General features: G+C 36.9%; 1 protein-coding gene across 3 annotated transcripts in view; it reads right to left on the bottom strand.

Annotated features, from left to right (window-relative positions):
- Positions 1–23794, bottom strand: part of Hspbap1 (HSPB1 associated protein 1) — a 62592-nt gene that overhangs the window by 11975 nt on the left and 26823 nt on the right. For all 3 annotated transcript variants that reach the window (XM_076867712.2, XM_076867714.2, XM_076867713.2), the window contains exons 3-5: positions 21651–21832; positions 7035–7171; positions 3719–3890 (exon numbers count right to left, since the gene is read on the bottom strand). In XM_076867712.2, the coding sequence (XP_076723827.2) occupies positions 3719–3890; positions 7035–7171; positions 21651–21832 (491 nt within the window). The remainder of the gene's footprint in view (positions 1–3718; positions 3891–7034; positions 7172–21650; positions 21833–23794) is intronic.

The raw sequence follows: 23794 nt of genomic DNA, 5'->3' as shown, positions 1-23794 counted from the left end.
CAATTAATCAACAAAACAGTTTGTTCTTTGAAAAGATAAATGAGATTGATAATCTCTTAGCCAAACTAACCAACACAAACAAACAACAAAAAACCACCAAATTAATAAAATTAGAGGTGAAAAAGAAAATAACATAAAAGATATCACAGAAATCTATAGGATCACTAGGGGCTATTTTGAAAACTTACATTACAATAAGTTGGAAAATATAAAATAAGTGGATACATTTCTAGACATATATGACCTGTCCAAATTGAACCAAGTGGATATAGAAACCTGAACACACCAGTAACGAGCAATGAGATGGAAGTAGTTAAATAAAGTCTCCAAACAAAGAAAAGCCTAAGATCACCTCAGCTGAATTCTACCAGACCTTGAAATAAGAACTAATACCAATGTTCTTCAAATTATTACATTAAATAGAAAGTAGCAGAACACTTCCAAATTCATTCTATTAAGTCAGTATTTTCCTGACACCAAAACCAGATAAGGACACATCAAGGAAAGAAAACTGTAGATCAGTATCCCTGCTGGACACAGATGCAAAAATCCTTAGTAAAATATTAACAAATTATATTCATTAATATATTAAGGAGATCATACATAAAGACCAAATTGGTTTCATCCCAGGGATGAAAGCATGGTTCAATATATATAAATCAATAAGTGTAATTCACCACACAAATAGAATTAAGGACAAAAAAAAATCATTTAGTCATTTCAGCAGGTGCAGAGAAAACCTTTGACAAAATTCAGCACCTGTGCATGATAAAAGCAATGAAGAACCCCTAGGCATAGAAGGAACTGACTTTGACATCATAAAGTCTATGTACAATAAACCCAAAGCCAACATAATACTGAATGCAGAAAAACTGAAAGTATTCCTCTAAAATTCAGAACAAGACAAGGATATTCACTCTCACCATTCCTATTTAATTTAGCACTTGAAATTCTAGCCAGAATAATTAGGCAAGAGAAAGAAATAAAAGGGATACAAATAGGAAAGAAAGACGTCAAATTATCACTGTTTGGAGATAATATGATCCTATACTTAGAAGATCCAAAAAGCTTCATGAGAAGACTGCTAGAACTAATTTTAAAAATCAGCAAAGTAGCAGGATACAAAATCAACATACAAAAATCAATAGCTTTCCTATACACCAATAATGAATTTTCTGGGAAAAAAAATCAGGAGAACAATCCTAATCACAATACCACTTACCTCCTTGCCCCCCATCCCCATAACCAAAAAACAAAATGAACAAACAAAAAAACACCAGGAATAAATCTAAGGGGTGAAAGATCTCTGTAATGAAAATGATAGAACAATGAAGAAAGAAATTGAAGAAGATGAAAGACCACCCATGTTCATGAATAGGCAGAATTAATATTGTTAAAATACCCATACTGTCCAAAGCGATATACAGATCAAATGTAATTCCTACCAAAATACTAATGACATTCTTCACAGAACTAAGGAAAAAAAGTCTTAAAATTCATTTGGAAGAATAAAATATCCAGAAAAGTGAAAGCAATTTTAAGCAAAAAGAGCAATGCTACAGGCATCACAATATCTGACTTCAAATTATATTAGAAAGCTATAGTAACAGAAGCTGTATGGTACTGGCATAAAAACAGAAACATGGACAAATGGAACAGAATAGAAGTCATAGAGATAAACCCATACAGATATTGATCCTTGACAAAGGTGCCTAAAGCATATATTGGAGAAAAGAGAGCCTTTTAAACAAATGGTACTGGGAAAACTGGAAATCCATAATGTAGAAGAATGAGACTACATTCTTATCTCATGCTGCGCAAAGATTCACTCAAAATGGATCAAAGACCTAGGAATTAGACCAAAATTTTCCTAACTCTTATATGAAAATGTAGGATCAACACTCTAACATTTAGGCACAAGCAACAACTTTCTGCATGGGATTTCTAAAGCTCAGGAAATAATACCAATAATCGGATAGCAGCAAATTAAAAAGCTTCTACACAGCATAGGAAACAATTTAGAGTATGAAGAGAGAACCTAAAGAATGAGAGAAAAGAAATTTTCCTGGCTACTCTTCTGACAAAGGATTAATATCCATAATATATAAAGAACTCAAAAAACTTACCACCACCAAAAGCCAAATGAAACCAAATCAAATCAAAACAAAAACCCCAATCAAAAAACGGGCAAATGAACTAAACAGATATTTTTTTGGGAAAAAAGATCTCAGCACCACACATAAGTGAATAAATAAAATAAAGGTTCATTGACAACTAAAAAATATTTTAAAAAGAATACAAATAATAATAAATATTGGAGAGGATATGGGGGAAAAGGACTACTTGCCACTGTTGGTAGGACTATAAATTAGTACAGCCACCATGGAAATCAGTATGGAGGTTCCTCAAAACACTAGGAATGGAACACTAGGAATATGACCCAGCTATACCACTCCTTGGGATTTATCCTAAAAAATTAGTGATCAGACTCTACTCACATATGGATACTCATGTTTTATAGAAGCACAGTTCACAACAACTAAATACTGGAACCAACCTAGGTGTCCATCAAAGATGAACAGATAAAGGAAATGTGGTATATATACACAATGGAGTTTTAGTCTTCCATAAAAAAAGAATGAAATAATGTCATTTTCAGGAAAATGAATGGAACTTGAGAATATTGTGTTCAGTCAAATAAGTCAGACTCAGAAAGTCAAGGGTGATATAAAACATATGTAGAAACTAGAGGGAAAAAGATTTAAAAAAAAAAAAGATGGGAAGAGGAATCTTGTGAAAATAGAAAGGGAACCAGCAGAATAGAGGAAGAGAACCAGAAGAGGGAGGAGGGAAGAAGAAGGAGAGAAACTGGGGAATGAAACTGACCAAATTATATTGTTACATTGTGTGTATATACAAATATATAACAACGAATTCCACTATGATGTATAATTATGATGCAAAACTTAAGATAAATTTTATAAATTTATAAAAATAGAAAAATTTAAAAAAAGATTATGAAAAAGTTTTAACATTGCTAACAAAATATTGGATAGCAATGCCAATGTGGTTAAGAAGTTTTCCCCACTGAGTAGCAGCACTAAGTATAATGCCTTTAGAAATAGTTCAGAAATAGTCAACATTCTTGCCCAGAAATAAACCTCTTAATTCTGTCTGTATGTGTTGCCCACAACCTGGATATATTCCAACCTAGTTTATGTACATAGGTTCAGTATTATTGTACTTGAACAGATATTTTTTAAAATTTATTTTTAGTTGTAGATGGAAACAATATCTTTGTTTTATGTGGTGCTGAGGATCAAACCCAGTGCCTCACGCATAGGAGGCAAACACTCTGCCACTGAGCTACAACCCCATCCCTGAATAGTCATTGTGAATAAATACTGCAGAGATGCTTAGGTACCCATGCCTTGAAACTCTCTTAACCTGAATGGAAATGGCTTTGTGAGCTCATCTTTTTCCAAAGTCTATTTCCCTCTTCACCAATAGAAGGCGCTGTGTTCCCTCTCCCATCTCCTTTCCAGGGGTTTGTGAAGCAGAGACGCAGGTGCAGGAGCCCCAGAGTTGGGGAAGCTATGCCAACAGCACAAAGGAAACCATTCTCATTTTTACTGAGGGAGAAACATGAAATAAGGATTTCAGAGAGTTACAGCTGTGGTGTCCACTGATGGCTCATAATGTTTTAAAGCCCCATTACCTGTCCTGGGCTCAGCGTGACCGTATGTCTTCGAGCTTTCTGGAACTGAGGAAAACGCTTTAAATCAGGATTGACAACATTGATTTTACTGAACACACTAGATTCTTCATAAGGGATTCTAGTTGGATAAAGGAAAGGCGTATCTTCAGGAGGAAAGAGATGCCATCTTTTCCTGATTGAAAAAATAAGATATAAGTTAGGACTGTGAACTTGAGACAAAACATGTAAGAAGGCAGCAACTAAATGCTCAAGTTTACCCATTTACAATCAATCCCTGGAGGAACACAGGCACCTGGCTGTCTCTCATTCAATGCTCTACAGACACCTGGTATAGGTTCCTCACTACTATTGGACTTCCTGACCTGCTGAGGCAGCCCCTTTTATGCTGGGACAGGACATAGTTTGTAAGATCATTTTTTCATATCTCCAATCAAAGTGTGCCTCCTCATACATCATCTTGATTCTTGATTCTGGAGCTACTCAAAATAACCCTCACCCTTTCATATCTATATTCATACCATATGCAAACTAAATGCCCATAATTCTATCCACCAAATTGTTTCCAGACTCCTCCCTCTCTGAATGTCTTAAGCATTTGTTAAGTTAATCCATTAAGGAAGAGAAATGTACAAATAAAAGTCACATTAGTAAAAAGTGGTATGCTATAGGAAATTTCAAATAGAGAAAACTGTAAAATGTTTGATTCATTTAGACTTTTTTGAAAAAAGGAGATAACAAATCTTAATTCACAACACACTTGACACATCCAATAGAGGGAGGACATCAGAGGCCAAAGGGGGAGAAGTGTGAGAACAAAAGAGATGCAGACAGGAAGCCACAGATAGGAAGCAAAGAAAAAAAACAAAAAACAAACCCTACTTCTGAGAAAAGAAGTCCTAAAGCCCTTCTGTGACCCCTGGCAGTTACCCCTGGGGTTACCAAGTCCTTTCTGAACAGGGAAACAATGACTACTATTTTCAAATTAAAAATTATATATTAAAGGGCTGGGGGTGTGGCTCAGTGGTAAAGAGATTGCCTAGTACGTGTGAGGCACTGGGTTCGATTCTCAGAACCCCATAAAAAATATATAAAGTTATTGTATCCATCTACAACTAAAAAAATAAAAATACATATTCAAGTCATTTTTAGTTTAGAAATTTGAAGGTTTTACAGAAATAGTAAATAAAATACATTGTTTTGCAGAAATTCAGTTTGGAACTAAAGGCAGCTTATCAATTTACAAAGCCATCAGCTAACGGTCACTGAAGTTCAAAAGCTGATGGCCTCATCTCAAAGCTTTGAGGTAATAAAGCTGCTCCACTCCACTGTATCTATGGCTAGTTTAGAACAAATTTTCAGTATTTAATATGTTTAGAATGCTAGAGCTGGAAGGGCTCTGAAGAGATCGTAGGTCTAATTTCATTTTCAAAACAGTGGCAGAGAAACCCAGTGCCTGCTCAATGCCACTGAGCAGCCTCATGTTACTGGGGACAGGAACTAGGGTTGCAGATCTGGCTTCTCCAGATCTTGGCTCCTCCCACTGCACCAGGTCAGTATTTCACAAAGGAAGAGCCAACCCATCCAATCTGCTTCAAATGTTAAATCTGTGTGTCCTTCTAGCTGACCATCACATCATCCCCTTCTCAAAAAAACTCTCATGGTTCTGCATGCCGAAGGAACAGAGCATTAAGTAGCTTTTGTCTGGGAGTTAAGACCTTCATGCTCCAGCCTGCCTTTCCTGCCCAATCCCGCTGTTCCTGGTGCAAAACTTAACACTGGATTTTTACAAGGTTTGCTATGCTACATCCCATGCTTTCGAGAGCTCCTCTCATCTGTCATTTGAGCACTCAAACACCCTTTAAAGCCCTCCACACCCAGCAGCTCCTCCATGAAATCATCTTTGATCTTTCAATGGGAACATTACCTTTTCTTTTCATCCAGAGCTCTGTGAATTTTTCCTCAAGGGCATGTACAGTCTGCCTTCTATCCCAGCTATCTGTGGGCCTGCCTGCACTCCAGCTGTAAGCCCTCCTAGGGTAGAGAGATACCTTACTTCTGTACTTACTGTAACACGTGGAACCTTAATGGACACTTACTAAAGCTATTTTATTTCTCCAGAGCCATATGAAGACAGAATATATGCTCTATTACAAAGTTACAGTAAAGTTTATTAACTTCATATTATAGAAAGGACTTGAGCACTTTTTGGTAATGTTTTTCCAACTGGAATTTCTTTGGCTTATTTCCCAATTCAGAACACATGAGAAGTAACTGCTTAAAACAAGATCTTCTCTTAGCAGATTTCAGACTGAACTCCACAAAGGCAGAGACCATGCACACTTGATTTACTGTTGCATCTACAGACTGCAGCAGTGAGGCCCAGACATTCTAAGCCCTCTACAGAGACTTGATGGGTCCAATAGTGGACTCTCTCAGACCACTCTAGTTCTGTGAACCCTCCCTCACATGTGATGTTCTCTTGGATCTGCTCCTAATCATTTCATGTCTAATGATTCTGAGAACTTGCACATAGCCATTTCTGTTTTCCCTAGTGCTGCCAACAAAGGACCAGAAGGCCAGAAGAGAAGACTGGGGCATCATTAATTAGGGGAAAATAAGGCTGCACAGAGGACATCTGAATACATCCTCTAGGCAGCAGAAACCTTACATTCTCACGGAGCTCCAGAAATCTAGGGCTATCAAAAGTACCGTGGTCTTGGCCCTTATATTTTATGGGTCCACAGATGGAGATAAAAACTGATCTAAGGTAGTACTTTATAGCGCTGTGTCTACAGGTAGGCCCAAACTAAAATTTACAGTTGAAAAGTACCATAAAAAGGATTTGATCCAGACTCCTTGGTATCCCCTTGGGCTTGAGGGCAACAGTTGAAGTACTCCTCCTTTCAACTAACTGCTCTACTCTTATTTACTCAGAGCTGAAGAAAGGGTGCTCCTGCTTTTAAAGAAAAGTTTGGAAAACATAAACCTATATACTCTAATATAATATAAAAAACTAGCGGAGCCCAGCTGAAATGGGAGTTCTGAAGACAATCCTGATCATGGCTGAGAGGCTTGGAAACCACCATTTCACCTGTTACCCTCAGTTCACAAAAAAGGAAACAGAACCAGAGGCAAAGAGGGCTGTTCTGGCTTAGGGCAGGCTAACAGGATAGGCTGGGAGTAAGGCTTGGGGTCCTCCTGCACACTCAGTACACATTCCTCTGTCCCTGCTTGCGTGTGCACGTGAACACACACACACACACACACACACACACACACACACACGCATGCACACATACGAACCCTTGTGCATTACCTTCCTTGTACCTGGAATACTAAGTTGCAACCATAGGAGTCCAGATGACAGGGGGTATGGGCTCCCAAGGAGCCAATCCACAATGTACTTTCCTGTCCATTTCTTCCAGGAAAACCAAAATCAGACCATATCACGTCCTGTTTTGAAATGAAGGTACAGTCCATCAAGAACTAACTGGCCCCTCTGTTGGCAGTGTTGTACATTTTCACTTAACACATCTGTTTTGGGCACTTAGAATAATCTCTTGCAGAAAATGCTACTGATGAGGAAGGAGGAGGATGGGTTTCCAGGGCAGTGTAAAACAATCATTTTAACCAAAAACATATCTGAATACCCTCACTAACAGTAGTTATTCATTAAATATATACTAACTACTTACAACATGCCAGGAACTGTTCTAAAGCTTGTGATGAATACACAAAACAGACAAAAATGCCTGCCTAGATGAAGCTTAGATCTGTTGGAGATAACTAGCAACCGACATAATTATGCAGGGAAGAGTGTTTCATGCAGTAGGAACAGGGAGTGCCGTCGACATACTGCAGAAGCTCAATTTAGGAAGTCAGGAAGCCAGAGTCCCTTTAGGTTGTGCAGATATTTGTAGGCATGAGCAACTTACTAATTTTTTTTACTTCAATGACCACATAAAAAAGCCTGTCCTAGATTAGTAGAATCATTTAAAACTATCAATGCTGGATCCTTAGCTCTTACCTACTAAACCAGAGTCGTCAGGTGGATATGTTATAACATGGCTTTTGAAATACACACCAAGATGACTTTCGCTCCCCCCACCACAGTCAAATATTCCTCAAGTATAAAGAATTTTAGAATAGATGGCTCAGAGCTCTGGACTTGGATTCTCCTTGACTCCTGTAGTCAAATCCTGCCTGTCAACCACTGAGAAAAGCCTGTAATTAGGAGTCAGTAGCTTGTACCTCAAGAAAATAGGGCCAAATCTAACACAAATCCATGGGATTAAAAATACTTATGAGCATGGAACCACCATGTGACCCAGCTATCCCACTCCTCAGTCTATACCCAAAGGACTTGAAAACAGAATACTACAGGGACACAGCCACATCAATATTTATAGTAACACAATTCACAATAGATAAATTGTGGAATCAACTAGATGCCCTTCAGTAGATAAATAAAGAAAATGTGGCATATATACATAATGGAATATTACTCAGAATTAAAAGAGAATAAAATCATGGCATTTGTAGGTAAATGGATAGAGCTGGAGAATATAACGCTAAATGAAGTTAGCCAATCCCCAAAAAACCAAATTTTTTTCTGTGACATAAGGAGGTTGATTCATTGTGGGGTTGGGACGGGGAGCATGGGAGGAATAGACGAACTCTAAATAGGGAAAAGGTGTGGGAGGAGAAGGAGAGGGCATGAGGGTAAAAAAGATGGTGGAATGAGATGGACACATTACCCTAAGTACATGTATGAAGACATGAAGGGTGTAAATATACTTTGTATATAACCAGAGATATGAAAAATTGTGCTCTATATGTGTAACATGAATTGTAATGCATTCTGCTGTCATATATAACAAATTAGAATAAAAAATAAATAACTAAAAAAAATACTATGAGCCCAGCACAGTGGTGCACACGTGTAATCCCAGGGGCTGATACAAGAGGATTGCAAGTTCAAAGTCAACCTCAGCAACTAGTGAGGCCCTAAACAACTTAGCGATATCCTATCTCAAAATAAAAATAACAAATGACTGGGGATGTGGCTCAGTGGTTAAGTATCCCTGGATTCTATCCCCAGTACCAAATAAATAAAAAATAGAAAAATAAAGAGACATATAAAAATGGTTTTGAGAAAGACTAGAAAGAACAAACTCATTGTCCTCTTGAGGGATAGCTGTTACAGTAGGGTCAGTCCTATTATACAGTTTGGGGTGGGTGGCAAAAATCCCTCCGCATGGATACCTAACATAGTACCTGGCTCAGGATCAGCGCTTGAAATATACAGGCTGTGGGAGGGAAAGTAGAGTCTGTTGAATTATGGGTGAATGGTTCAACACTTTTGAGCATCCATCATATACCTGGTGTTATGCTGAATGTTGGGAATTCAAAAATTAATATAACACAGGCCTACCCTTCAAAGCCAATAATGGAAGATGGTCCCATCAACAGAGCCTTTTGATATAACATGACAAGTGCTCTAACAGATATAAGCAGAGGATATTCTAAGATCATAACAGAAGGGTCACAGGCCCAAGCAGAGAGCTTAAGGGAGTTTTCCAATTAGCCTACTCCTCAAACAACTTTTGATACCTCAGAAGAATTTAACTAAGGGCAGCTGAAAGACATTCACTATAAAAAGGAAAAAAAGGGAGATTTGCCTTAGTTAAGAAAAGGACCACTTAACTTGATTCTTAATCTTAAAAGATATAACCCTTTGGGAATCTAATGAATGCCAATGCCCCTCTTAGAAAAATGTATACAAACAAAAATATTTCAGAAATACTTCAAGGACTTCATAAACCAACCCTGGGTGAAAAACTCTGTTCTAGAGCCCTGTTTCAGAAAGCATTACCAAGGGAAGATTTTTTTCTACAGAGTGGGGGTTATGGCATGAGAAACTGAGAAGTCAGGAGACTTCTTTTATGGCACATTAATAACTTTAAAAAAGCAGAATTATTTTTAGAATGATTTGACCAGGGTGAGCTACCTACAAATCAGATTTCCCTCTATTGTCTCTTCAGAGTTGGGATTTTCTTTCTAACCCTAACCCTAACCCTAACCCAATTGAGTTCAGTTACTTTTGGGTAACTACAAATGTCTAGTTAGTACAGGTCCAATGGAACCTTCCTTGAGTCTTACTAGAAACTGGGAACTTGTTTGGCTGTGAAACCAAAACATGTGCTTGGTGGGGTAAGCCATCCTGGAGTCTACTCACATTCATTCAAGAGCTAGAAAAGTCGTTAGAGACCACCTATCTATCTCCAGCATATTCTACTTACACCATCACTGAAAAAGGGTAAGCAAGTATGAGTTGACTGCTCAATATCTACTTTCTTGTAACTTTTAGGAAAGGGTCCCAGATCTACTTTCTATAGATACAAAGAACAAACTTATTTTCTCTTTTTCCAAAAATCGCAATCTTTAAATTATCTGGAAAACTACTCCTCCTTTATGGTTGTTGTTTCTTAAACCTAGACTTGGTAACATTAACTTTTCTTTCCAGTGGTTCTTTCAACTTCCTTTACACCTCCATAGTCTGGCTCCCAAACTGAACCCTCAGCAGTATTTTGTACATGCGCCTGAACCACCCATGGCCAGGACATCATACTGCTAATATACTGTCAAGACAGCATGCTTATTTTTTAAGCAACTGAAGTTGGGCCTGCCTTTTTTTTTTTCTGTTTGACTGCTGCCTAGTCATGACTTGTAAGTAGATTCTAGTGAAAAGCCATGAGGATCCTATATTTATTCCTCTTAAATTTAATCTTGTTGATTTTTGCTTGATGTTTTATAATGTTTAGATTAACCTCTACGTGATTTCCAAAATTTCATCTCCAGTGCTAAATTTTTTATGATTGGGAGGATTTTACCTTGTGTTTCTGTAGCTTTTATCAAGAGCTGTTCACCATTTTGAAAAATTAGATCATTAATAACACAAACTCATGACATTTGGATCAGCAATATACATATCAAGTATCAGTCTGTACTTCTATCACTTCACTGTGAATGACTCTGCCTATAGCCTGTAAATATTCAAATATACCCATTTAGCTATGATTTCAATGTTAAATACAAAATGTTGGAAAGATTCAATGGAATTTTATTTTAATTCTTTTACACTGAACTTTTTTCTCACTGGTAGGCACAAGCATCTAATTAGTTCATGGCTTTTAGTCAGGAGTGAATATCTACACATATTTGTTTAAGTTCTTCTAAATTTACCGTTAGGGCACTTTAAAGACTGGACATGAAGGTAATTATATCATCCCCAAATTACCTCTCAGGACTGTGAAGGGGATACAGGTTCTGATATGAGAACTGCTATCATATATACCATTTCTACAGCTCTCACATCCCCATTCAAATCTGTCCTTTAAGATGCAATTTAAAAATCCTGCTTTGAACACTTCCATTCTCTGTCATGCAAAGTTAGTCACTCTCTCTGCTGGATTCCCAACACACTGTCCTCTGCTTCAAGCAACAACAGTGATCTTCTGAACATAAAATCCAAGTCCCTCCCTGGCTTTGCCAGATGTTCTCTCTGCATGGGGGCCCCCCCTCAACTCTCCACCTTCAGTCACACTGGCCTCTCTCTTTTTCCAAAAAGGTAAATTCTCTTTTCCAGGGCCTTTACACATACTAATCAATATGCCATTGTTTTCTATGTACTCACAGAGCATTTACACATCAAAATATTATTTTGTTGTAAATTACTACCTTTTAAATTCTCCTTTACAGGTAAGGCATTTTAACTTAAAATTTAAAATTCTTTAAAATTACATGTGTAGGTAATTACATCATCTACAAATAGCATTTCTGGATCATAAACAGTAAGCAGGATCTGAGACAGCTGAGAATCACTGATGTAACATGCTAGTCAAAGATGGAAACAAAAACGTGAAAGGCACAAATGTTTCCAGTATCAAGAACTTTACAATCTAGTTGGAGACAACAATTTAATATAAAAAAATTATTCCCTCCCCACAAAACAGTCAAATGGCCATTTATATTGCTATTGCACAACTGCATGATAAATTAAGAGGTCAGAAATGGCTGAAATTTGGTTTTCCTCCTTCTCTGTCTTCATCATTCAACAATGAATGAATGCATCAATACTTAATAGTACTAACAGTACTAAAGGAACTTTGCTTTTTCCTTTCCTGTGCTTCAGGGAGGATAGCAGATTGTCAACCTATTAACTGGTAAATAAAATGACTGTTAGGTGGCTTGCCCCAGGCAGCTGGCCAGAGCATCTCCCCTTGAAACTGCTGTTCCTATGGTTGCATGAAAATTGCTATTCCTCCTGACTTTAAAAGCTTCCCTCCCCTACTGGGAAGAACATCCTTGGCCATGCATTAAGAAGGACCTCAGGATGATGAGACAAAGGACAGCACTGCTCTTTGAAATCCTCCTTGTACTGCTACAATTCTCTGAGTCCCTCTAATTGCTGCACACAGAGACCCCAGAGGAACCGTCCCTTTTACAATGTAAATGCTTTTACAATGTAAATCTTGCTTCAATTTTTCATGACTTTCCATGAACAGAGTCTGGCAGAAATTGTCTTTCTTCATACTTAATCCCTGATTTCTTTAGGGGAGATAATGTGTCCACCTTAGAGACCTCCATTTCCCAGCCTCCTCTGTAGCTAAGTGAGGACAGGAGACTGAATAGCAACCATATGCAGAAAAAAGTTTCAGTGAGACCTCTGGGACGCTAGCTTAGAAGGGAGACAGAGCTGAGAGTATACTTTTGCCCTTCTTCCTTTCCGGAATATAGCTGCGATGGCTATTTTGGAACATGAGAGGGCTGGAAGATGGAAGCATGCACGGAAAGGAGAGAGCATAAACACAGGAAGAACCTGGCTGGGTTCTTCAGTATGATGGAGCCTCCATTTCAGTCCTCTCTGTATAGAATGGTAGTCAGTCCATCTCCCAACTTTCTTTACACAAGGAAAAAGATCACTATTAAGCATTTAGTTAGGCTAATTCTATTCTGAGTTTTCTACTATAAATAATTAATGTATATGTTTCAACATTCTTGATAAGGTACTATATTCTAATACATTAAGTAAAAAAATAATGAATTACATTGAAATTCAGTAGGCAATTTTATACTCTTCAATAGCAAAGCTTGGTTTCCACATTAGACTTTAAAGTCCTATGACATCCCAGTCTTTTATTTTACTCAAAATGGCTTCTTCAATTTCTTTCACAGTGAATATAACACATGCTCAAAAGTTGCTGAGTTACTGAGATAGGTTATTTGATCTATTTTTATTCTATACTTGAATAGCTCTTAAACCTATTCCAATTAATGAGTTAAATAACTCTTACAGGATAAGACACCATTTTTAAAATGCTGTATAAGTAACTGAATCATATGTAATCTTACAGTCTCCACCAAACAAAACAAAACAAAAAACCTGAAGAAAAACTGGTAAGATGGTTATATAAGAGAGAATGGTAACTTCTTTCAGCCTACCAGGCAGTTCATAACTCAAAATAATTCAATCTTAAAAAATAATTAATTCTTAAGTTGTTTTGTTCTAAAGGTATATTATTTGGTGAAATAGTTTAAGAATAACTTCACATAGTACCTCCATCTCTGCTTAACAGATAAGAAATCTAGGTTTCAAACAGGTTAAATGAGCTCAGGTTAGCTTATGCAGAATATGGGAATGCCCCAACTCAGAAATATTTGTTCTTTCACCTACAACAGGCTAGTGATCACAGAGAATTTGTGTTAGTCTGTCACATGAAAGTTGTCTCATTCTAACATTCTCCATGCCTAAATAATAAACTGGTCACATATAATTCCACAATGACCTTACCTCTTTTAAAGAAGATTTTTTTAAAATATTTTTTTAGTTGTCAATGGCCCTGTATTTTATTTATTATATATGGTGCTGAGACTCAAACCCAGTGCCTCACAAATGCCAGGCAAGTGCTCTACCACTGAGCTACAATCCAAGCCCTTAAAAAAAATTTTTTAAGTGGCTTTTTTAGATGTAGATGGACACAATAGAGTTATTTATTTTTTTATGTGGTGTTGAGGATTGAACCCAGTGCTTCACACATGCTAGGCAAGCGCTCTACCATTGAACTAAAACCCCAGTCCATAAGCTTACATCTTGATTAAAAAAAAGAAAACCAACAAAAATGGAACTTTGAAATATAACATAATTAGCTATAACTACTATACAAAACTTATAAAGGGAGGGTATAGGGGAGGAAAAGTGAAAGTACTGGGAAATGAGATTGATTAAATTATGTGCTTATATGAATCTGACATAAAAATTCCACTATTATGTATAATTATGATGTCAATAAAATTTGAAACAATTTATGAATGATAAAGATTTCAATTTAAATTTCACCCAGCCCCTTAAATGGATATTATATATTAGCAAGTACTTACTTAAATCTCTTTTTTCCTTAGGAAAATTACCTTAGGAACATAAACAGAACAAGATAGGTAAATACCTAAATTCTTTCATGCTAACTTGCCTCATCAGAAAGCATCACTGGTCATCAGACCCCTTTAATCATCACCAAATCACCTGCCTCAGTTTCAACATACCCCCATGTTATAAAGTCAGGACAAGTTAGAACTGATCCACCACTTACTGCATTTTGGGATTCTGCATCCTGACTTAATAAGACTCTTGCCTCTCAGTTGCCAATCCAAAACAACACAAAATTTAGTCTACCTGAGAAACATTCTTGGGGCTAAATTCTTTTTTTGTTGTTGGTTTTTTGTTTTTGCATACTGAGGATTGAACCCAGGGCCTTGCACATGCTAGGCAAGCACTATATTACTGAGCTACATCCCCATCCTTATATGTTGATTTGTAATATATATTTTTTTAAACTGGGGATTAAATTCAGGGATTCTTTACCATTAAGTTACATCCCCAGCTCTTTAAAATTTTTTATTTTTTTTTTTTACTTTGAGACAGGGTTTCACTAAATTGCAGAGTTGGCCTCAAAACTTGTGAACCTCCTGCCTAGGCCTCCAAATTACTGGGATTACAGGCATTCACCATCATGCCCAGCTATTTTGATTATTTCTTCTTTCTTCTTCTTCTTCCTCCTCCTCCTCCTCCTTCTTTTCTTTTTTAATGTTGATTCTTAATAGCATCAATTACAAGGATACTAATTAGTAACTACAATAGGTAAAACTTGTCATTCTTACCTAATGAGTTAGAGATAAAGAAATTTTATGTGATACTGTCACAAATTCCCTACCTCCTTTGGAAGCAGATGATGAACTGTTTGAAAATGCTTTACTTAGATTGGTCAATGATATGATATATAACTAAAATATAATGAGATCAATTTTATGTGCCATATGTTAAGGTCTGTTATGTGTCAAAATTATAATTTTAGGCCATTTGTAAGGTTACCAGATATTTTCCAATCATATCAGCATTTATATCAGTGTATTTATCTGTATAAATAAATATTATATATTTACCAGTAGATGAATTTAATTTGTGGGAGAAAAGGGCTAATAGAGGGAAACTTAAAGAAAAGATTTTAAGTAAAAATGTATAACGCTAATAGAAGGCTGAAGAGAGTGAAGAATTTCTTATCATGAATGGTAAACACTAAAAGAGAAGGAAGATCAATAGAGCAAAAGTAGACAACCAAGGGCAATGGAGGAGAGGGAAAGGGGAAGAACTGGGGAATGAAGTTGACCAAATTATGCTACATGCATCTATGAATATATCAAAATCCATTCCAATTTTATATATACTATAATGTATCAATTAAAATAGATTGATAGCTAGATATAGATAAATAGATAAGGAAGACCAATAGAATACAGGAAGGATTGGGGGAGGGAAGAGTACTGAGGATTGAAATGAAGAAAACTATGTAATATGCATTTATAAATATATCAAAAGTGAAGTGTGTAACTATAATACACTAAAAAACAAATAAATAAAAAGACTGAAAATGCTACCCTTGATTGATCAACTAGAATCAATAAACTTAATTCACTGACAAGAATGAAGCCAAGGTTTAAGTCAAAACATTTTCTGAAAGGCTCTAAAGACTAAAGAAATAAACAAGATATGGTAAAACTAGGGGGAAAAATATACTCAAGTAGTCATTCAAATACCTAGTATGTATTTAGCACTATGTCAGTGATTTGGGGGAATAAATAATTTTAAAACATAGTTCAATGACCTTATAATATTATTAGAGGCATAAGACATAAGGTTCTATGTCATGGACCATTTAAATAAAAATCTAAATAGAAATTGGGAATGGAGGCAAGAGACACATGGATATGGGTTCAAGTAGCTGAGGTTTCAGAGGCAAGGCTGAGTCTGAGCCAGGCCCTAAAAAGCAGGACTTCAATAAGCAGAAATTCAGAAGGAGAGGAGCAGAGGCCTGAAGGTGAGAGGGAACACTGGTACATCAGCAGTCAGTGAGGAGACTGGACCAGGCTTGTGCAGAGAAGACAGGTAGGGTGAGTCAGTGGGAGAGAGGCTTAAATACTATCTACATTAATTTCAAGTCATAAAATGTTTTGTTAACATGATTAATATATTTTAATATTTTATCTGGAGCATGATGCAAAGAGTGTATTTATAAAAAACTATTTTAGAATTACAGGAGGAGTTGGAACTGGAGGAGTAATTACTGAAAGGGAGGTTGTACACCAGAGGTTCCCTGAGACACTTTCAGGGGATCTGTGAGGTCCAAACTATTTTTGTGTTATTTGTCTAATTCACTGTATTGATGCTCACATTGATGGTGCATAAGCAATGACAAATTAAATTGCTAATGTCAAGGCAGTGGGACCAAAGTGTTATCAGTAGCATTTAATTCTTTAAAACAACAACAAAAGATTTATTGGGGTGTAACATAAGTACAATAAACAGCATATATTTAAGGTACATATTATACCCCTGAGAAACCACTGCCACAATTGAGATGAAATTCTGATCATGTCCAAAAGCTTCCCGGTGCACCCTCACCCTCATTCTCAGACAACTACTTTGTCACTATAAAATTAGTTTGCAAGTTCTAAAATTTTATAAAAATGGAATTATACATTAAGTATTTCTTTTCATACTAAGACTAGGCAAAGGCAAAGTAAACATTAGAACAAAGGAGAACCCAAGATACAGAGGGTGATTTCCCATCATGATAAAGGGTTGATTCACCAAGAGGACATCATAAACCTAAACATATACGAACCTAATAACAGCTTTCACATGCATGAACAAAAACCAAAACCTGATACACCTAAAATGACGAAAAGACAAATACATAATTATCATTGGTGGATCTCAGTACCACTTTCTATATAATGGGTAGAACACATATCCAGAAAACTACTGAGGATACAGGAGACTTGAACCATCACTCCGACTTGACATTTATACACTCCACCCAACCACAGAATGCACAATATTGTCAAGTATACATGAATGTTGATCAAGATTAACTATATTCTGGGCCATAAAATAGATTTCAATAAACTCAAAAGGACTGACTTCATACAAAGTATGTTTTCTGACCACAATGGAATTAAATTAAAAATCAATAACAGAAAGCTGAAAAATTCCCAGTAAGTCAAAGATGAAATCACTAGACGAATTAGAAAATATTTGGAACTGAATTAAAATGATTTTGCAAGCTATATTTTGAGATATATGACCTTGAAAGCTTTCGAATGCTAAAGGTTTTTGTAATGAGAATGGTGATATTAGCAAATATGACTTTTTATATTATGGAATCTATTGAGTACACTGAAATGTACCAACATTTGCAAGACCTACACAGCTCAGCAAAGCAACATTTTATAAATAGCCAATGAATTATATTACCTAGGATCTATTCTGTTCAAGATAGATCAATGAATTTTATTATGTAAAAGTACAAAGAGTTTATTCATTTTGGGTTGAGATTCTACATAGCAACTAATGACCCTTTAAGAAACTATCCCTTGCCAGGTGTGGTGGCCCATGCCTGTAATTCCAGGGACATGGGAGGAAGCAGGAGGATGGTAAGTTTGAGACCTGCCTCAGCAACTCAGTGAAGCCTAAGAAACTTAGTGAGACCCTGTTTCAAAATAAAAAATAAAAAGGGCTGGGGATGTGGCTCAATGTAAAGTGACCCTGGGTTCAATCCCTAGTAACCCTCTCCCCACCTACACACACAAAAATCACAGACATAAAGAAGAATAACAAAGAAAAAAGGGGAAAAAAAGAAACTATCCCTTGTCAAATGTGAAAATTCCACAATTATCTGAAAAGGCTATTAAAATACTTCTGTTTTCTTTTCTTTTTTAGCTGCATATGTGTGTGAAGCAAGATTTTCTTCATATCCTTCCAAAAGATCAATAAATCCAGCAGCTTGACTGAAAAAGCAGATGTGAGAATCCAGCTGTTATCTACAAGCCAGACACTAAAGGGCTGGCAAGAATGTAAACAATCTTCTCTTGTAATAAAAAAGCTTAAAACAATGACTAATAAGATTTAATGACCTAATGGATTATAGTAGTCAAAACAAAACAACAACTTATATGCTTGTGATATAAGAAGACTTGGTACCCAGTTAAAAGAAGATATGATCTGAGTAGACTTGGTCCTTCATAGCAGAATTAATCACCATAATATGAGCTGACAGAAAATTCATTCAACTAAAAAGATCAGATTTTATAAGGGTTTAATTAGAATTCCAGCACATTACCAAAAGGCTGTCTTTTATGTCTGCACATAATGGCCTGGTCACGTGTCTGCCCAGTGCTGGCTGCCTGGGATAGGACTGAAGCACTGACAGGGTCAGATGAGGGATGTATCCTAGGTCAAGAGAGCCAGACTCCCTGTAGTTGAAAGTGCTTCATCCTGGCTGCAGAGCCCCACAGGGCTGTGTGTATTTGGACCCTCTGAAGGCACAGCAGGAGCTGAAGCTCTGGAGACAGACTCAGTGGGTCAACTCCTCCATAGTTGTATAATCTTTGAAAAGGCTACCAGAACTTTTTGGTGCCTCATTTTTCTTAAAAAAAGGGGGATAATTATTAAATTATTATGAGCATGAAAAATGTAAGGTGTTGGGGTTGTGGCTGTGGCTCAGTGGTAAAGTGCTTGCCTAGCATGGGTGAGGCACTGGTTTCGATCCTCAGCACTACATACAAAAATAAACAAATAAAATAAAGGCATGCTGTTCATCTACAACTACAGAAAAAAAAATTTTAAAAAAGTAAGGTGTTCTGAAAAGTTTAGAAAGGTATCAAAGATAAGTACTTGATAAACATTATATTCCCATGATGTTTTACTTGAAATTTGGAGAAAGAAGGCACTTGTTCAATTCTACAGAGTTGTTGGGGATATGAGAAATATAATAAAGTACTCTAAAAGCTAATTAGGAAATCTTTAATTTCCAGGATTAAAGATCCATAATGTGATCTGAGATTAAGAGAGAAAACATCTATTTCAAAATTATTTAAAAATAAGTAAATAGATTTGGTATGGACTTTGGATTCAAAAATGTTTAATGAATATTTTCAAATTTAAGCACTTAGCATGGTGTGAGAGAGCACACCTATGGTGCTTGGAGACTACAGAGGGAGATGGCTTGAGCCCAGGAGTTGGAGGCTAGTCTAAGCAACACAGAGAGACCCCATTTCTAGAAGGAAAAAAACAAAACACCGGACAGACAAACAAATAAATTAAGCATTTATTTCATGGCTACAAGAATAAAGATACACCCTCAACTAACAATTATGGAGCAAGATGATATAGTTTTCAATAAAAAGTAAAATTAGCTGGGCGCACTGGCATATGCCTGTAATCCTAGCAGCTCAAGAGGCCAAAGCAGGAGGATCGTGAGTTCAAAGCCAGCCTCAGTAAAAGCAAGGCACTAGCAAGTCAGTGAGACCCTATCTCTAAATAAAATACAAAATAGGGCTGGGGATATGGCTCAGTGGTTGAGTGCCCCTGAGTTCAATCCTCGATTACCCGCTCTCCAAAAAAAAGTAAAATTATTCAAGCAAACATTTTTAAAAGTTAATAAACGAAAGCTGCAAAATATTAGTTGAAGTATAATAACTATGTAAATACCTTGATGCAAAGAGAAAAACGAAAATGTAGGTTGAATGGAAAAAATTCTTTGGCTCTGGAACCAAAGAATAATCATCCCACATGAAAGGAAAGGCCAGAGGGGTGGTGGTAACAGGTGGGAGGGGAGGAGCAGGGGGAAGAGCCTGCAGTGCTGAGGGTTTTTGTATACTTGTCTCTATACAAAACTAGGGCAGAGTGAGGAACTCTGGAGCTGTGGCCTGATTATGGGCAAGGTAGAGCCATCCAAACAGGCTCTCTGGGACCGCACTCACCCTTGCCCTACACCTAAGACAAGACAGAAATCAAACCTGGGAGTTTGCAAAATACCCCACAAAACAAACTGGCATTTTGAGGTAGAAGTCATGTAAAAGAAAAGAGGATATGGTAATCTGCAAACTGTTGACAGTTATGTCAACACACAGCAGTGAACTTCCATATTCTGCACATTTTTTGCAGGTCTTCTACTACCAAATACCAGTAGCCCAAAATTCTCTGTCTCAGGCCATAAACCACCAGAGAAAAATTAGCTGTACTAAACCCCAGAGCAGAGAGTATGGCAGAGTGACATAGTAATGCTTCCTGGGAGAAACCTTATATCTCTACCTGCCTCACTGATGGAACAAGAACTTCCATGTAGGTCAGCAGCAGACGAAGTTTTAAACACAGGTATTTTCTAGTATGCTCTAAGCTACTCAGTACCATAGCAAGTCTAATGAGTAGGAAAACAGAAGCCTGCTGATCTGCGTCAATCAAACACACTTCTTTTGAGTAGATCTTTTGGCTTTATTGGGTAAAATGCTCCAGACTCACAGTCACTATTTATGAGACAAAAAGGCAGTCAAGGTAGAAAATACCAGGAAGATTGTAATTTAGGATCTTTTAGTAAAGCACATTCTTTCTAAATTTTTTTAACTGGTGCCCTATAATTATGTGTAATAGTGGGATTCATTATTATATATTCATACATGCACATAATATAACAAAATAAATTGGACAAGTTCATTCCCTAGTACCTCTCCTTCCCTACTCCTCCTTCATCCCCCTGGTCCTCTCCTCTATTCTACTGATCTACCTTCCATTTTCATGAGACCACCTTCCACCTTTTTTCTCTCTAGCCTCCATATATGGGAGAAAACATACCACTCTTAACTGTCTGCGTCTCGGTTATTTCACTTAACATAATGCTTTCAAGTTCTACCCATTTTCATGTAGATGACATAATTTTATTCTTCTTTGTGGCTGAATAAAAACTCCACTGTGTACATATAGCACATTTTATTTATCCATTCATCTGCTGATAGACACCCAGGCTGGTTCCATAATTTGGTGATTGTGTATAAACATGGGTACAGATGTATCGCTATAGTCTGATGAGTAATTGTTTTTTTTTTTTTTTTTAAGAGAGAGTGAGAGAGGGAAGAGAGAGAGAGAGAATTTTAATATTTATTTTTTAGTTATCGGCGGGATACAACATCTTTGTTTGTATGTGGTGCTGAAGATGGAACCCAGGCCGCACGCATGCCAGGAGAGCGCACTACCGCTTGAGCCACATCCCCAGCCCTGAGCCACATCCCCAGCCCGAGTAATTGTTTTTAGGATAAATTCCTAGGTACAGTTGGATCATACGGTGGTTCCATTACTAGTCTTTTGAGGAACCTTCATACTGATTTCCATGGTGGTTGTACTACTTTGTAATCCTACAACAGCATATGAGTGTTTCTTTTCCTCCACATCCTTTCCTGCAATTATTACTAAATAATTTGTATTTTTGATGGTTCCCATTCAAGAGTAATTTCTTACCAAGATGAAAAGGAATGTATTACCTACCTGGAAAATATCTGTCTTGTCTTCAAATAGACTAACAAAATATTTGTAGTCAGCATAAGCCCAGAATTTAGAATGATCATAATCTTTAAATGGTCCAGAAACACTAGACTGGTCACAGTTCCAGGTCAGAAATTCTTCAAGTGTAGCTTCCACATAACTACAAGCAGTTTCAAATTGGGGAACTGTAAAGTAAGAGAACACACTTTCAAAAAAAATTTTTTTTTTTTAGTTATAGATGGACAATTATTTATTTATTTACTTATTTTTATGTGGTGCTGAGGATCGAAACCAGTGCTTCATACATGCTAGGCAAGGGCTTACCACTAAGCCAAAACCCCAGCCCCTCGAACACACTTTTTTTTTTTTTTTTTTTACTTCATCCTAAAGAGCATTATTTACTTATGGTTTATACAATGACATAATATTTATTTTAAAAAAGGTGTAAGGAGCACTTCAATATATTGAGCTGATTATATATACAGCCACGTTTATACATACTGCCATACTAGTGTCTGTTGTATCCTGCTGCCCTTTTTGTATAACAATGTGGGTCTCCTTCCCTCTTCCATGCAATTCCCCCCTCTCTCCCATTCCCTCCCACCTCTCGTCCCTGTTTGATGGTAATCTTCTCATGCTCTTCCTCCCTGCTCTGTTTTGAGTCACCCCCCTTATATCAAAGAAGATATTCGGCATTTGTTTTTTAGGATTGGCGGACTTCACTTAGCATAATCTGTTCTAATGCCATCCATTTCCCTGCAAATGCCATGATTTAGTTATTTTTTAGTGCTGAGTAATATTCCATTGTGTATATATGCATTTTTTTTAAATCCATTCATCTATTGAAGGGCATCTAGGTTGGTTCTACAGTCTAGCTATTGTGAATTGTGCTGCTATGAACATTGATGACGCTGTATCCCTGTGGTATGCTCTTTTTAGGTCTTTGGGAATAGTCCAAGAAGGGGAATAGCTGGGTCGAATGGTGGTTCCATTCCCAGCTTTCCGAGGAATCTCCATACTGATTTCCAAATTGGTCACACCAGTTTGCAGTCCCACCAGCAATGTACAAGTGTACCCTTTTCCCCACATCCTCGCCAGCACTTGTTGTTGTTTGACTTCATAATGGCTGCCTTTCTTACTGGGGTGAGATGGTACCTTAGGGTGGTTTTAATTTGCATTTCTCTGATTGCTAGAGATGGTGAGCATTTTTTCTTGTATTTGTTGATTGATTGTATATCTTTCTCTGAGAAGTGTCTGTTCAGATCCTTGGCCCATTTGTTGATTGGGTTATTTGTTTTCTTGTTTAATTTTTTGAGTTCTTTGTATACTCTGGATATTAGGGCTCTATCTGAAGTGTGAAGGGTAAAAATTTGCTCCCAGGACGTAGGCTCCCTATTGACCTCTCTTATTGTTTCTCTTGCTGAGAAAAAAACTTTTTAGTTTGAGTAAGTCCCATTTGTTGATTCTTGATTTTAACTCTTGAGCTACAGGTGTCCTATTAAGGAATTTAGAGCCTGACCCCACGAGGTGGAGATTAGAGCCAACTTTTTCTTCTGCTAGACGCAGAGTTTCTGGTTTGATTCCTAGCTCCTTAATCCATTTTGAGTTAACTTTTGTGCATGGTGAGAGACAGGGATTCAATTTCATTTTGTTGCATATGGCTTTCCAGTTCTCCCAGCACCATTTGTTGAAGATGTTATCCTTTCTCCATTGCATGCTTTTAGCACCTTTGTCTAATATAAGGTAGTTGTAATTTTGTGGATTGGTTTCTGTGTCCTCTATTCTGTACCATTGGTCCACCCGCCTGTTTTGGTACCAGTACCATGATGCTGTTTTTGTTACTACTGCTCTGTAGTATAGTTTAAAATCTGTTCGAACACACCTTTAAGTGAACAATAAAAGTGGTTTCCAAATGTTTTTTTTAAATGAAGATAATTCCAACCAAAAAAGAACTACTAACATTAATTAAATATTAATTTTATACTTGTTTTATTGTTAAAATAATTTATAATACTTGGGCTGGGGATGTGGCTCAAGCGGTAGTGCGCTCGCCTGGCATATGTGTGGCCCGGGTTTGATCCTCAGCACCACATGCAAAAAACAAAGATGTTGTGTCCGCTGAAAAAACTAAAAAAAATATATATATA

The sequence above is a fragment of the Callospermophilus lateralis genome, chromosome 10 (genome assembly GCF_048772815.1).
Source record: "Callospermophilus lateralis isolate mCalLat2 chromosome 10, mCalLat2.hap1, whole genome shotgun sequence".
Lineage (NCBI taxonomy): Eukaryota > Metazoa > Chordata > Mammalia > Rodentia > Sciuridae > Callospermophilus > Callospermophilus lateralis.
The sequence above is the reverse complement of the archived record's forward strand: the minus strand, read 5'-3'. Positions and strand labels throughout refer to the sequence as shown.